Source organism: Fibroporia radiculosa (assembly GCF_000313525.1).
Source record: "Fibroporia radiculosa TFFH 294 genomic supercontigs, scaffold2568, whole genome shotgun sequence".
NCBI classification, from domain to species: domain Eukaryota; kingdom Fungi; phylum Basidiomycota; class Agaricomycetes; order Polyporales; family Fibroporiaceae; genus Fibroporia; species Fibroporia radiculosa.
The window spans coordinates 21,993-32,318 of NW_012133355.1; the positions used below are offsets into that span (position 1 = coordinate 21,993).

The window sequence follows — 10,326 nt, forward strand, 5'->3', positions numbered from 1 at the left end:
CCTCCGAGTGTTAGATTCAGACGCAGTCTCATACTTACAGGCCCACTGATCGGACCCACGCTGGTTTGCAAAGGGCAATCCGCCATTGGGCAGGCAGATCTCCTCAAGTCGCGTCTTCAGAGTCTAAGGCCTAAAGATGAAAGGATGATGCATTCTCGTCCGCACAAACTTGCGGGCCCTGCGTGCTTCCATATTTCAGCTATGCCGATCATACTTCCTTGCGGCGTCTCCCATGTACTTCAACCGCGAACGCTTGGACTTGGGTTATCGACAGTCGGCGTAGGGCAATGCGCATGATTGGTGGTCTAGGCCTTCTACATGCAGATTACCAAATATTTCCCTCAGCCTTCAATCCCTAATATCCGTATCATGGTCGTGGCTATAAGCTTTAGGGTGTTTTGCCGACGACGTCCTTTCCAGTAGTACGTGTTCAGCTTCGCCCTTGCCCTGCTGATATAGCTATTCATCGCCATATTGCTACCCTTACTTACCCCTTGGCAAAGACATCTCAGGCTACAGTGTGGTTTAACCCCAATCTCCATCTGATATCATCTTGTGTTTTCGACCCATATACGCGTCCGTACACTGAATATATGCATATAGTATGGCAATGCCCTCACGAACAACAGTGGCCTCATCCGGGCTTGCAAAGTCACTGGCACCATACCTGGGCATATACATATTCTGTGTAGATTTTCGGTTCCCTGCATCCCAAGGGAAGGGCGAGAGCTTACAATCTTCATCACGCAGAACATGTCGTCGCTGATCTCCGCCGCCAGGCCCAGTCATCCCGACTATGTTCCGCAAGTAACTGCAGCATTATCGCCACTTGTATCTCAAGGTTGTGTCATTCTAAGCAAAGATTACGCACTGTTAAATGGTGTATTGATCGTGGAGCTATACACGCCTGTATGCAGTACATGGTTGCTTCAATGTAGCCTCAGTGCTCTTATAGGTTCACACTTAGATTTCACGCAAAGTGGCTCAATAAGACCAGAGTGAAGTTAAAGTAGAGGTCGAGTAAATGTACTCTACGGCTTTTACATAATTATCATTTGCGCATAGTAAATGTAGTTCCATGGTGGGCATTTGGCACAGTGGTAGCGCGCACGCTTCGCAACGTCATTTGCGTGAGGTCCAGGGTTCAATCCCCTGAATGTCCATTTTGGGTTAATTTTACTACTCGATTGCGGGCCCCTGAAGTGTTTATTGCAGCCACTGAATCTCCCTTTAGCCAACTCTCTTGACTCTCTCTATGACCGAAGCTCTCAGGGAGTCGTTACTGGGTTTCTTATTGTTCTAGCCTCCAATTTATCTTCTGATTGTTTGCTCGCGGTTGCCATTATCTCGCCACGGCCGTGCCAAAGACTTCTTCCACGTACGACTATGTACAATGGTTTCTCTGGGCACAAAACGGGACTGCTCTTCCTCCTTCTGATAGTGATCACATTCATACAAGGCGGCCTGTGGTCCGGGCACAAAAGGAGAAGCAGTAGCTTCCCAGAGGGCAGCTCTATCATTTCAAGTGCCTCCAGCATCATTTCGTTCCGCCGAGGCCATGGTCGGGTCGCGTTGAAGGCACACCCCATTCCGAAGCTCATGCTGGACGCTGAGATAAAGTTCAGGAACGTGTTATCAAGACAAAGCAAAACACTTCCGGAGGCTGTCGCAGAGTACAAGCGAAGGTATGGTCGGAATCCGCCTCGGGGATTTGACGATTGGTGGCAATTTGTGAAAGACAATAATGTTGTCATGGTCGATGAATATAACAACATAAATGAGGACCTCGCCCCCTTCTGGGCTCTGTCTGGCGAGGATCTACGAGAGCGGGCTGCGCTGGTATGTGCAGTTTTGGAAAATAGATAGGAGATGGACATTGAATTCGCTCTAGGCTGGACATTTACCCTATGTCGACCTGATACGAATCAGGGATGGAAAAGCTACTGCAGTGAATATTCGAGACGGGTCCGACGGCGATGGCGTTAGTGCGCGCGCCCGAGGGTTTCTCCTGATGATTGAGAAATTTCGAGATAAAGTGAGCATTTGTCTTAGCGTGGCACAATACACGTATGTACCTTAGTCGTAGCTTCCTGACCTAGATTTTCCAATCAATGCGATGGCCGAGGGCCGTATCCTCGTTCCATGGGAACAACGGATGTCTCCTAATTATACTCGGCAAGCTGATGCAGGTAAGGACGGACGGTTAATCACATTTGTGTGCTTGTCATTAATTCTATCCTCAGTGCAAGCAGAGCTCAGTGGAATGTACTCTCCTGACTGGCGAGGGGAGGGTAACGTTTGGGAGGCCTATCGCCGAACATGCGACCCAGGAACACCTGCTCGTCGTCTCTTCAGTGCATTCCGCGCCTCATCGACCCACCAGACAAGCCATCTTGCTGCACAAACACGGGAGGTTTCCTTTGTGTCAGACGTGAGCGGGAACTATTCATTCTGCCAAAACCCATGGGCGCACTACAACCAAGGACATTTCTTCTCGGACTGGCGCACGATACCTGTGCTCTTTCCTATGTTCTCCCCTGCGCAAGCCCCAGGATATCTCGATATTAGAATACCCAGCCATTATTATTATGGACAAACTAGACGGTACTCTTATGGTTATGACCCAGTGAATCTGGCGCTCAAAGAGGTGGATCATATGGAAACCCCCTGGGAGATGAAGGAGGACAAAATCTTTTGGCGGGGCGCCTCCACTGGAGGCGGTAGTTCGCCTCCTGGGTTTGCTGCTCAGTATCAAAGGCATAGGTAGGTCTGATGATAAATGCGTTTACTAGCACTCAACTTGAAGTACAGATTAGTGCGAATGGCAAGCGACCAATCGAATACAACGCGTACTATTGCGTTCGCTGACCCTCCAGGCTCTGCCAACTATATTTATGCTGAGGTTCCCGTGCACAAACTCAATGACGAAGTCATGGATGCTGCCTTCATCAAGGTAGTCGATTGGTATAACTTTCCTGGAGGGCTCGACGCGCTTATCAGCGCGCATCGCGTTGACGACAGCGGCGTGAATCTGGGTGATCACTGGAGACATAAGTATTTGGTAGATGTAGATGGCATGGGTTACTCAGGTCGTTTCTTCTCTTTCATGGAATCAGACAGCGCCGTGATTAAGTCTACCGTATATCGAGAGTTTTTCAGTGATTGGATTCAGCCATGGTAAGCGATTTCATCGCGATGATTTGTCTACATTCAAACTTTTTCCAAGGCTGCACTATATACCTCTGTCTCAATCATACCAGGAGCTCTACAACATACACGCTTTCTTTTCCGGCGCGACACAAGCTACGCTTCAGGCTGCTAATTCGACAGCACTACAGCTCCCCCTTTCAGAGAGACGGAGTATCGATGGGGATAGGCGGTTACGTCGCATTGCTCGTGCCGGGAAACAGTGGAAGCGCACCATCGGCCGACGTGTAGATATGGAAGGTATGTGCACAAGTGGAAGTTTAAGCCCACTAACCGATCAGTATCTAGCGTACGTTTATCGGCTTGGCCTAGAGTACGCTAGGCTTGTGGCGGACGATCGGGAGTCGATGAGTTTTACACTCCTATGATATGCTTTCTTGCATCTACATTACGCATGCATTTATTTCGTTCAATGGTGCTTCTAGGTCTGATATGCTTACGGCCGTATACTCTTAGTAATGTCTAATTGTTTGAATTTCGCGGTGATTCTGCCTCAGCAGTAACTCGCCCATCGATTCAACATCCGACGGTGTGGCGACCAAGGTTCTGGATTCTTACAGGTTGATAGCTCTCATACAACTTTTGTAGCCGTCCAAAAACCCGCATGATATATGTAGCCCAGCATGCTCTGTGCATTGTTTGTGTATGTCGTGTCAACTATTCGCTCGTTCTGTCAAGGGGAGTCGTATGAACGAGATGCTAAAGATCATCTTGAGGTTTCCAAGCTCACCGAAATTTCAAAACCAATCTTGCGCGCCAAGGTCTTGATTTCCTCTAAGTTGAGCTCGATAGATGGATCATTTGTTGAGTTGTTTTCAAAGTGCCAGAGAAGGGGACCTGAGAGTGAAGTGGGTGAGCCAGGGTAGTTACTAAGGGATTGGTCACAATATGCTTACCGAGATTTATCCAGACTCCACCTGGTGCTAGGATGCGGTGAATGATACGTAGGTAATTCACGATATTTTTTGCCTGTAAACAGTCTAGTCAATGTCAACAGAAATATCTGTTGCACGTACAGTATCGATGAAAAAGCACGTCAGGACTGCATCCCACTCCCCCGCCGGGGGTTCACCCTCGTTATCTTCTGCTCCGTAGATTTCTTCAAAGTCACCTTCAAGCAATGTCATCTTTTCAGACAGGTGCAGCAGGTGAGAGATGGCGACTCATACCAGCTACCAGAGAAAAATTACTACCAGGAGGCAGAGACGATGGAAGAACATCCGGTATGCGGATAGGACGTAGCATGGCAGTGTTATTGGGGAGGTTGGAAAACGAATGGACATAGGGATATAGAGTATGACTTTCTATCTCGTCAGTTCTGCGAATTTTGTGAAATGAGGATCCTCGTCAGCAAAAGTTCTTTTCCTAGTTACCTATTCAGAACGAAATAGGATGCAAGAAGCATGTAGTGCGAGAACTCGTTTCCCTGACAGGAAAATCCTGAAGTAGTCCTCGGTTACGCTTACGCATGTGTAAACCTAATGATTGGAGAGCCCTACCCAATTTTGCTACATCCCACGCTAACCTCCCGAGACCCGCTCCTGGCACGAGCACCCGGAAATTTGTTCTGATAATAAAACAAAGCGATAGAATACCAGCCTCACAAAAGAATATGGTGAGGGGACTTGCCGTTCCTCTTCAGGAATGTCCGAGAAATGGTTCAGAAGGGCCTCTCTCATCGGTGCATAGCAGATTTCTCGTTCTGCACGACCCTACAAGCAACACATCACTCATCAATCAATATATAAATCTGGGAATTAAGAACCTCTTCGCTCCAATCACGAACGAATTGCTTTAATGAACTGCGCAACTTGTCCATATCGAAATCGGTCGGCCGATATCGCTTACGTTTGCGCTGATCCACGTCTGCGTCAATCATGGGATGTGGGGGTTGAGTGTTGTTGTGCGAATGACTATGTGCACCATGGGCATGCGAATGTGAATGCGCACGCGTGTACTCTGCAAGATATACTGCTACATGAGACCTCTCCAGATAGACTTTATACAAGCATACCATGCGACGTTGGCATTCCCTGATGCGGCTGAAGCGAATGAGATTTGCTGTCATCCGGAGAATGGTCATTCTCAACGTCATGCCCGAATATCTCAGGATCGGCGACAATGAGGCTGAGGAACTCTGCATTAGCCAGAATAGCATGGTCAACTGCTGCCAGCTTTTCTTTGTAGCCTAAGTTTTCCAAAAGTTCTTGGTCAGCTCTCGGAAGAGAGAAAAAATCCTTTCTCCGCCTGTTATTGGCGGATAACTGACCAGGTCATGTCATATAAGTTCACAAAAGATTTCAGTATGAACACGGCATGGTCCTCACCGAATATGCAGCATACTGCTGGAATGTCGATACGACATTTGCAAAATGTGCTCTCTCTTCTTCAACCTCAGCCTCGCTGAAAGGCATCTTGTGATACCAGTGGCAAGTGGGCGCTTCTGCCAGTGATTAGTACCCGTGGTCTCGTACCCAGACGTGTCGAAGACTGGGCACGAGACCAAGTACCCGAGTGTCCAGTAAAAGACTTCTAAATATGGTGAACGCTACCCGTCGACACGCATCCGTTGGTAACTCTTGAGGACGAACGCTAGTACGTAATATGATGAAATGTATGAAGTCATAGGGCACCTTGATTCCGACAAAAGGCGTAACAGAAACAACAATCTGTTTCGGTGGTCTCAGGCAGCAGAGGTTGACTTGCCCAGTCGCTTATAGCCATGACCGGCCACGCACAAGATTGACTCAGAGGATCACCCGTAGTGCACATAATCTGGTCTGCAGTGATGAAATAGCAAACTCATGCTGCGACTCCAAGACTCGCCCGATGTACATCTTGTGTATATCAGAGTCAGAGTGGTGTTAACCAGGGACTCTACGTGCTTATTCTCTTTGCTAGAGTGGAAAACACGTATTAATCGTACCAAACGCAGTACAAAACCGAATTCAAGGCATCTGTAAGGAAAGACTGGTAAGAAGAGCTGTAGAACCCCAGCGGAAATTGTTAGCGGTGAAGTTGAATGTTGGCGCCGGATCCTGAAAGGTCAGCAGAGGTGGTGCTGCGACATCCGAGCCTCCCTAGTCCTTGAATGTTGAAGTTCTCCCCAAGAAGATGCATCAAATTTCAAGAAAATCTGCCATATGAAACATCTTGCTTGGCAGGTCCCACAGCTCCTGATTATTTGCTTAGATGCCAGTTATGTGAGCATCTTGCGGACAGTCACGGAGAGCCCTGTACTATAAGGACTCGCCGATTTCAATCTTGGGCATGAAAAATAGGATGCCGCGTTGATATATTGGCATATTTCACTCCCAATTTCGAGATGCGTCCCACAGCGTCAATGTTCAAAGGAGAACTACTGTACTCAAAGGTAACTGGCCGAGGTAAATGCCGTGCATGGCGAGATGGGATGCTCAACTCAGAACTGGGACCAGCCCTGTCCGCACAGTGATCGATGCTCTGGTCGACAAGGCCACTTATGTCCACAGGAGGCATCTGACGTCCGTCAAATTTTGGCCGAGTCTGTCCGCACCTCCTCCTCATGTGGTCATCTCGATACGTCAGCCTCGTGCGTTGAAGTGTCACTCTGATATTACTCTCGTAAATGCTGGTGGTAGACGGTACCAGAAGAATCACATTCCTACCTATGAAGAGGCAAGCCCCGAAAGATTCCCTACCTACCAGATCACTATGCATGGCTACACCCCTGAGGATAAGGCAAGAGAGAGGTGTCCCAGCGTAGAACTTGCTGCCTCTATGTCTGCGAGTTTGCCTGCAGTTGAAGGCCTGTCTATCTCAGGCGATGAGGGTCTTACTGCGAGTTTGCCTGGAGACTTCTGAAGCGGTTATTCGAAGTTATTTTGGGGACGGCTACTTCTTCTCTTTGAATCCACCGAGTGCCAAGGTAAGCATATTCTACAATGACATTGTAGGGGAACAGTTCTTCACAAACGTAACCAGGAACCATTATGAGGCGTTCATAAGTTGGGTCGAGTCATTACACTATTAGGCTTCCTATCCTAAGTTTAGGTAAAAAGAGATTCTTATCTCGTGGTACGATTTTTACGCATGCCTTGTGTCAATTTTCAGCTACTTCTGGGACACCATCGAGTGTACTCTCCTCAAGATGCCCAGTCCAGTCCACGACCGACCGCTCAATCCCCTTCGAAACCTTTTTCATGATGCCTTCCTCGAGCAGATCTCAAAAACTACAGAATCGAGATCAGCTTGAATACTACAGACACCGTTGAGACAAGTACACCTAAGTTTATGGCAGTGCCCGATGGTTACTTGACCGTCTCTTCATCGAACACACCAAACGAAGCGGTAATAGCTCTTGTGGAGATTGCGAATTCGGTGAATTTCCCTCACGTTATAAACAAGATCGTCAATATGGCTCGGGTATCGCCCGCATTCGCAAATATCCTGCTGAACATTGGAGAGCGTTGGGGCAATTCCTATGTGGGACAGCGGAGGAGCCAGAACGGGAATTTTTGAGACGCAGGAAAAAGAGGACGCTTACCTGCTGAAGATGAAAGATGTGGGGTATACAACGAAGGACTGGTTTGACATATTCGACGGTGAGGGGAAACACTCGGAGGTAGGCAACATTGAGTATGCTGGAGTCCAGTGGGCAGATCGTCTCGATTACGCCCACTTTTGCGTCCCCCCCAATGACGAGAAGGGCAGGAATGCAATTAAGAAACTTAAGTTTTTGTCCATCGAGGATCGAGGGGGGTCAGAGTATTGCTGCGTATGCTCCTTCTTTCGATTTCATACCTCTAGGTAGCTGATCGTTACGACTACCCTTATTAGAGACTGTTGGAGGATGATATTAACAAGTGCGTCATCCAGAGATTGCAGTGAGTGATGAAGCAGGTGGAGGACAAGATTATCGTTTTCAGTTATCTTGTGTTCTTACCATTGTCTCGCGTTCTTGTCCCTGGGGTCGCAGTCCGCTCTTCCGCTCTGTTTCCCATGCAATTGCTGTCGTTGTCAGCTATCGTTTGTACCTCGTCGTCTGTACGTTTACTGGGAGTCATGTAAGTTAGGTATTGTCAAACAATTTCGACCATGTTGGGTGTCTTGCCAAGTGTATGGGTGCTTGCAGTTGAGTCGCTTATTCTTGCCTTTCTCTATGCCAGCATCGGTGGTAAGTCTTTCTCAGGAAGACGGGTAATTCTGGAGGCCCTTCCGGCCTCACCTCAGTACATCTGACATACTACGACTCGACAAAAGTATAACAAAAACAGCAGCCCCTGTAGTATACAGTGCTGAAATAATTCCAGAATCTGGATATGGCTAATACAGATAATAAAGTGGTACAGAGAACTGATAATCAAAAACAACTACAGATCTAGCGCAAGTCCACAATCTCAAGTGGCATATCCTTCATCTGTACATGGCTATTATCGCAATCCTGTATAGTTCATTCAAGGTCAGTTGTAGACCTCCACCTAGTAAAAAGAAATAATACGAACAGTGTATATGGGGACTTCCGGATGAGGATGGAACGCTTCCTTGGTAGTACAGTCTAAGATGGTTTGCAGGCCACCAGGGTCCGTCAGCCGGAATATTCCAAATCTTAATGAACGTCAGTACAACCATATCAAAATAAGTGGAGTACTCACGTTGGCGTCGATGTGGGGGCACAGACAACTGCGAATGATTCGGGCAGCATACGTTGGAATCCTGAATGCGTGTGTAAGTCGACCGACGACATGAAACCTGTCATCGTGTCAGAGCCGATATCAACAAAACCATGGTGTCCAACGGAAAACCCTACATACAAGATTGTGTGGGGTGTGTATGGATCTGATAGGAGGCAAGTCAGCAACAACGTCGACAGGCGGATCGATCAGATCACTAACCCATCCAAGCGTAATCAAGTGACGTTCTTCCGTGAATTGCAAGACAAGCTCTTCCTCGTCCATCGTACATGTATCACTCGTGGAACGTTGTTTTGGAATGAGCAAGGTAGTAACGACAAACTTGTTTCCCTTATCTTTGCCGAGTAGCAGGCCGCAAGTCTCTCTGTTTTGCGACGTGTTGATGCGAGCAATAGATAGGAAGCGGGGAAGGCACTCCCGAGGAAGCCTGATCGTCTTCAAGTCGCGCACAGAGTCGGTAGATGTACTAGGAACAATTCGCGGCGCGGATACACTAGCAGAAGGTACTACAGGTCGGGCGCCAGAAGGTGACGGTCCTCGGCGACCGGTATGCGGATAAGAGATGGGGTTCTGACGACTATGAGATTGATTTGGATACGGAGGTATGACCGGATTTGAAGTAGAAACAGACGGATTAGGGAGAATGTTGGAATATAATTGACCTGATGGTTTGGAATCAAATAATAGGGAGGCGTCAGTAGCGCGAGGCTCCGCAGATGGCTTTGAGAACATTGACTGTAGAGAGGGTACATAACCTTGCTTCAATTGATGTTGTGACATGAGGTTAGGGTAACGGACGACGCCCAACTCGGGTGGAGGTGGAGAAGTTGTAGTAATAGGTGGGGGGTATATAATACTGATCGAATAGTCAGCTTGGCGATAGGATATCGAAGCTGAAACGCACCCGGACGAATAATGCTTTGCTTTGGTCGGTGTCTGGTCGTTATTCTTGTTGCGCCGCCAGGAGTGTTGTCGATCTATGCCCTCAACATCTGTTGACGAGTCGTCGTCGTTCCGTAAAGGGCTCTCTAGTGGCATAGTCGACGAACCATTGCTGGGGCCATATAGCGACTGTCGCTGGGACGAGCTTGACGCATGCGATGGCTGAGGTGCGGCTACAGGGAATCCGCGCGGAACAGAACGCGATAACACCTCCTCATTCAGCCGATTTGTTGCCCGTTGCGACGGACCCGGCGTCGCTGGGGATGGCGAGAGACGCGCAGCTGCCTGCATTCGAGCAGCGAGAGCAGCCGTTTCAGTTTCTTGTTGACGTCTTGAAATTCCTTCTTGTTCCTGTCGCCTTTTTTCTTCTATAGCTTTCCTCCTCTCCTCCTCTCTGCATGCCTCTTCCTCCTTCCTCGCCCGCTCTGCTTGCCGCTCTTGTTCTGCTAGTATCCTTGCCTCGGCGGCTCGTCTCTCAGCCGCTGCCGCCACTTCGTGTCTGCGT

General features: G+C 48.4%; 5 protein-coding genes across 5 annotated transcripts; 3 read left to right on the plus strand and 2 right to left on the minus strand.

Moving 5' to 3' along the window:
- Window positions 1-1,386: 1,386 nt before the first annotated feature.
- On the plus strand, window positions 1,387-3,575 carry FIBRA_04066 (uncharacterized protein; the record flags this gene model as incomplete). Its single annotated transcript, XM_012325885.1, has 7 exons — window positions 1,387-1,839; window positions 1,892-2,035; window positions 2,087-2,189; window positions 2,244-2,763; window positions 2,812-3,177; window positions 3,227-3,447; window positions 3,496-3,575. The coding sequence occupies 7 exons, from the start codon at window positions 1,387-1,389 to the stop codon at window positions 3,573-3,575; spliced, it is 1,887 nt and encodes a 628-aa protein (XP_012181275.1).
- Window positions 3,576-3,778: 203 nt separating this feature from the next.
- FIBRA_04067 (uncharacterized protein) lies at window positions 3,779-5,621 on the minus strand (the record flags this gene model as incomplete). The annotated part of the gene is made up of 10 exons (XM_012325886.1): window positions 3,779-3,877; window positions 3,938-4,044; window positions 4,104-4,176; window positions 4,224-4,318; window positions 4,377-4,525; window positions 4,581-4,633; window positions 4,812-4,919; window positions 4,973-5,166; window positions 5,222-5,471; window positions 5,535-5,621. 10 exons carry the CDS (start codon window positions 5,619-5,621, stop codon window positions 3,779-3,781), a joined length of 1,215 nt encoding a protein of 404 aa, XP_012181276.1.
- Window positions 5,622-6,606: 985 nt separating this feature from the next.
- On the plus strand, window positions 6,607-7,050 carry FIBRA_04068 (uncharacterized protein; the record flags this gene model as incomplete). The annotated part of the gene is made up of 1 exon (XM_012325887.1): window positions 6,607-7,050. The coding sequence occupies one exon, from the start codon at window positions 6,607-6,609 to the stop codon at window positions 7,048-7,050; it is 444 nt and encodes a 147-aa protein (XP_012181277.1).
- A 619-nt stretch (window positions 7,051-7,669) lies between these two features.
- On the plus strand, window positions 7,670-8,076 carry FIBRA_04069 (uncharacterized protein; the record flags this gene model as incomplete). The annotated part of the gene is made up of 2 exons (XM_012325888.1): window positions 7,670-7,963; window positions 8,026-8,076. The coding sequence occupies 2 exons, from the start codon at window positions 7,670-7,672 to the stop codon at window positions 8,074-8,076; spliced, it is 345 nt and encodes a 114-aa protein (XP_012181278.1).
- Window positions 8,077-8,566: 490 nt separating this feature from the next.
- Window positions 8,567-10,112, minus strand: FIBRA_04070 (uncharacterized protein; the record flags this gene model as incomplete). The annotated part of the gene is made up of 6 exons (XM_012325889.1): window positions 8,567-8,629; window positions 8,691-8,793; window positions 8,841-8,937; window positions 9,000-9,024; window positions 9,081-9,735; window positions 9,784-10,112. 6 exons carry the CDS (start codon window positions 10,110-10,112, stop codon window positions 8,567-8,569), a joined length of 1,272 nt encoding a protein of 423 aa, XP_012181279.1.
- Between the last annotated feature and the right edge of the window lie 214 nt (window positions 10,113-10,326).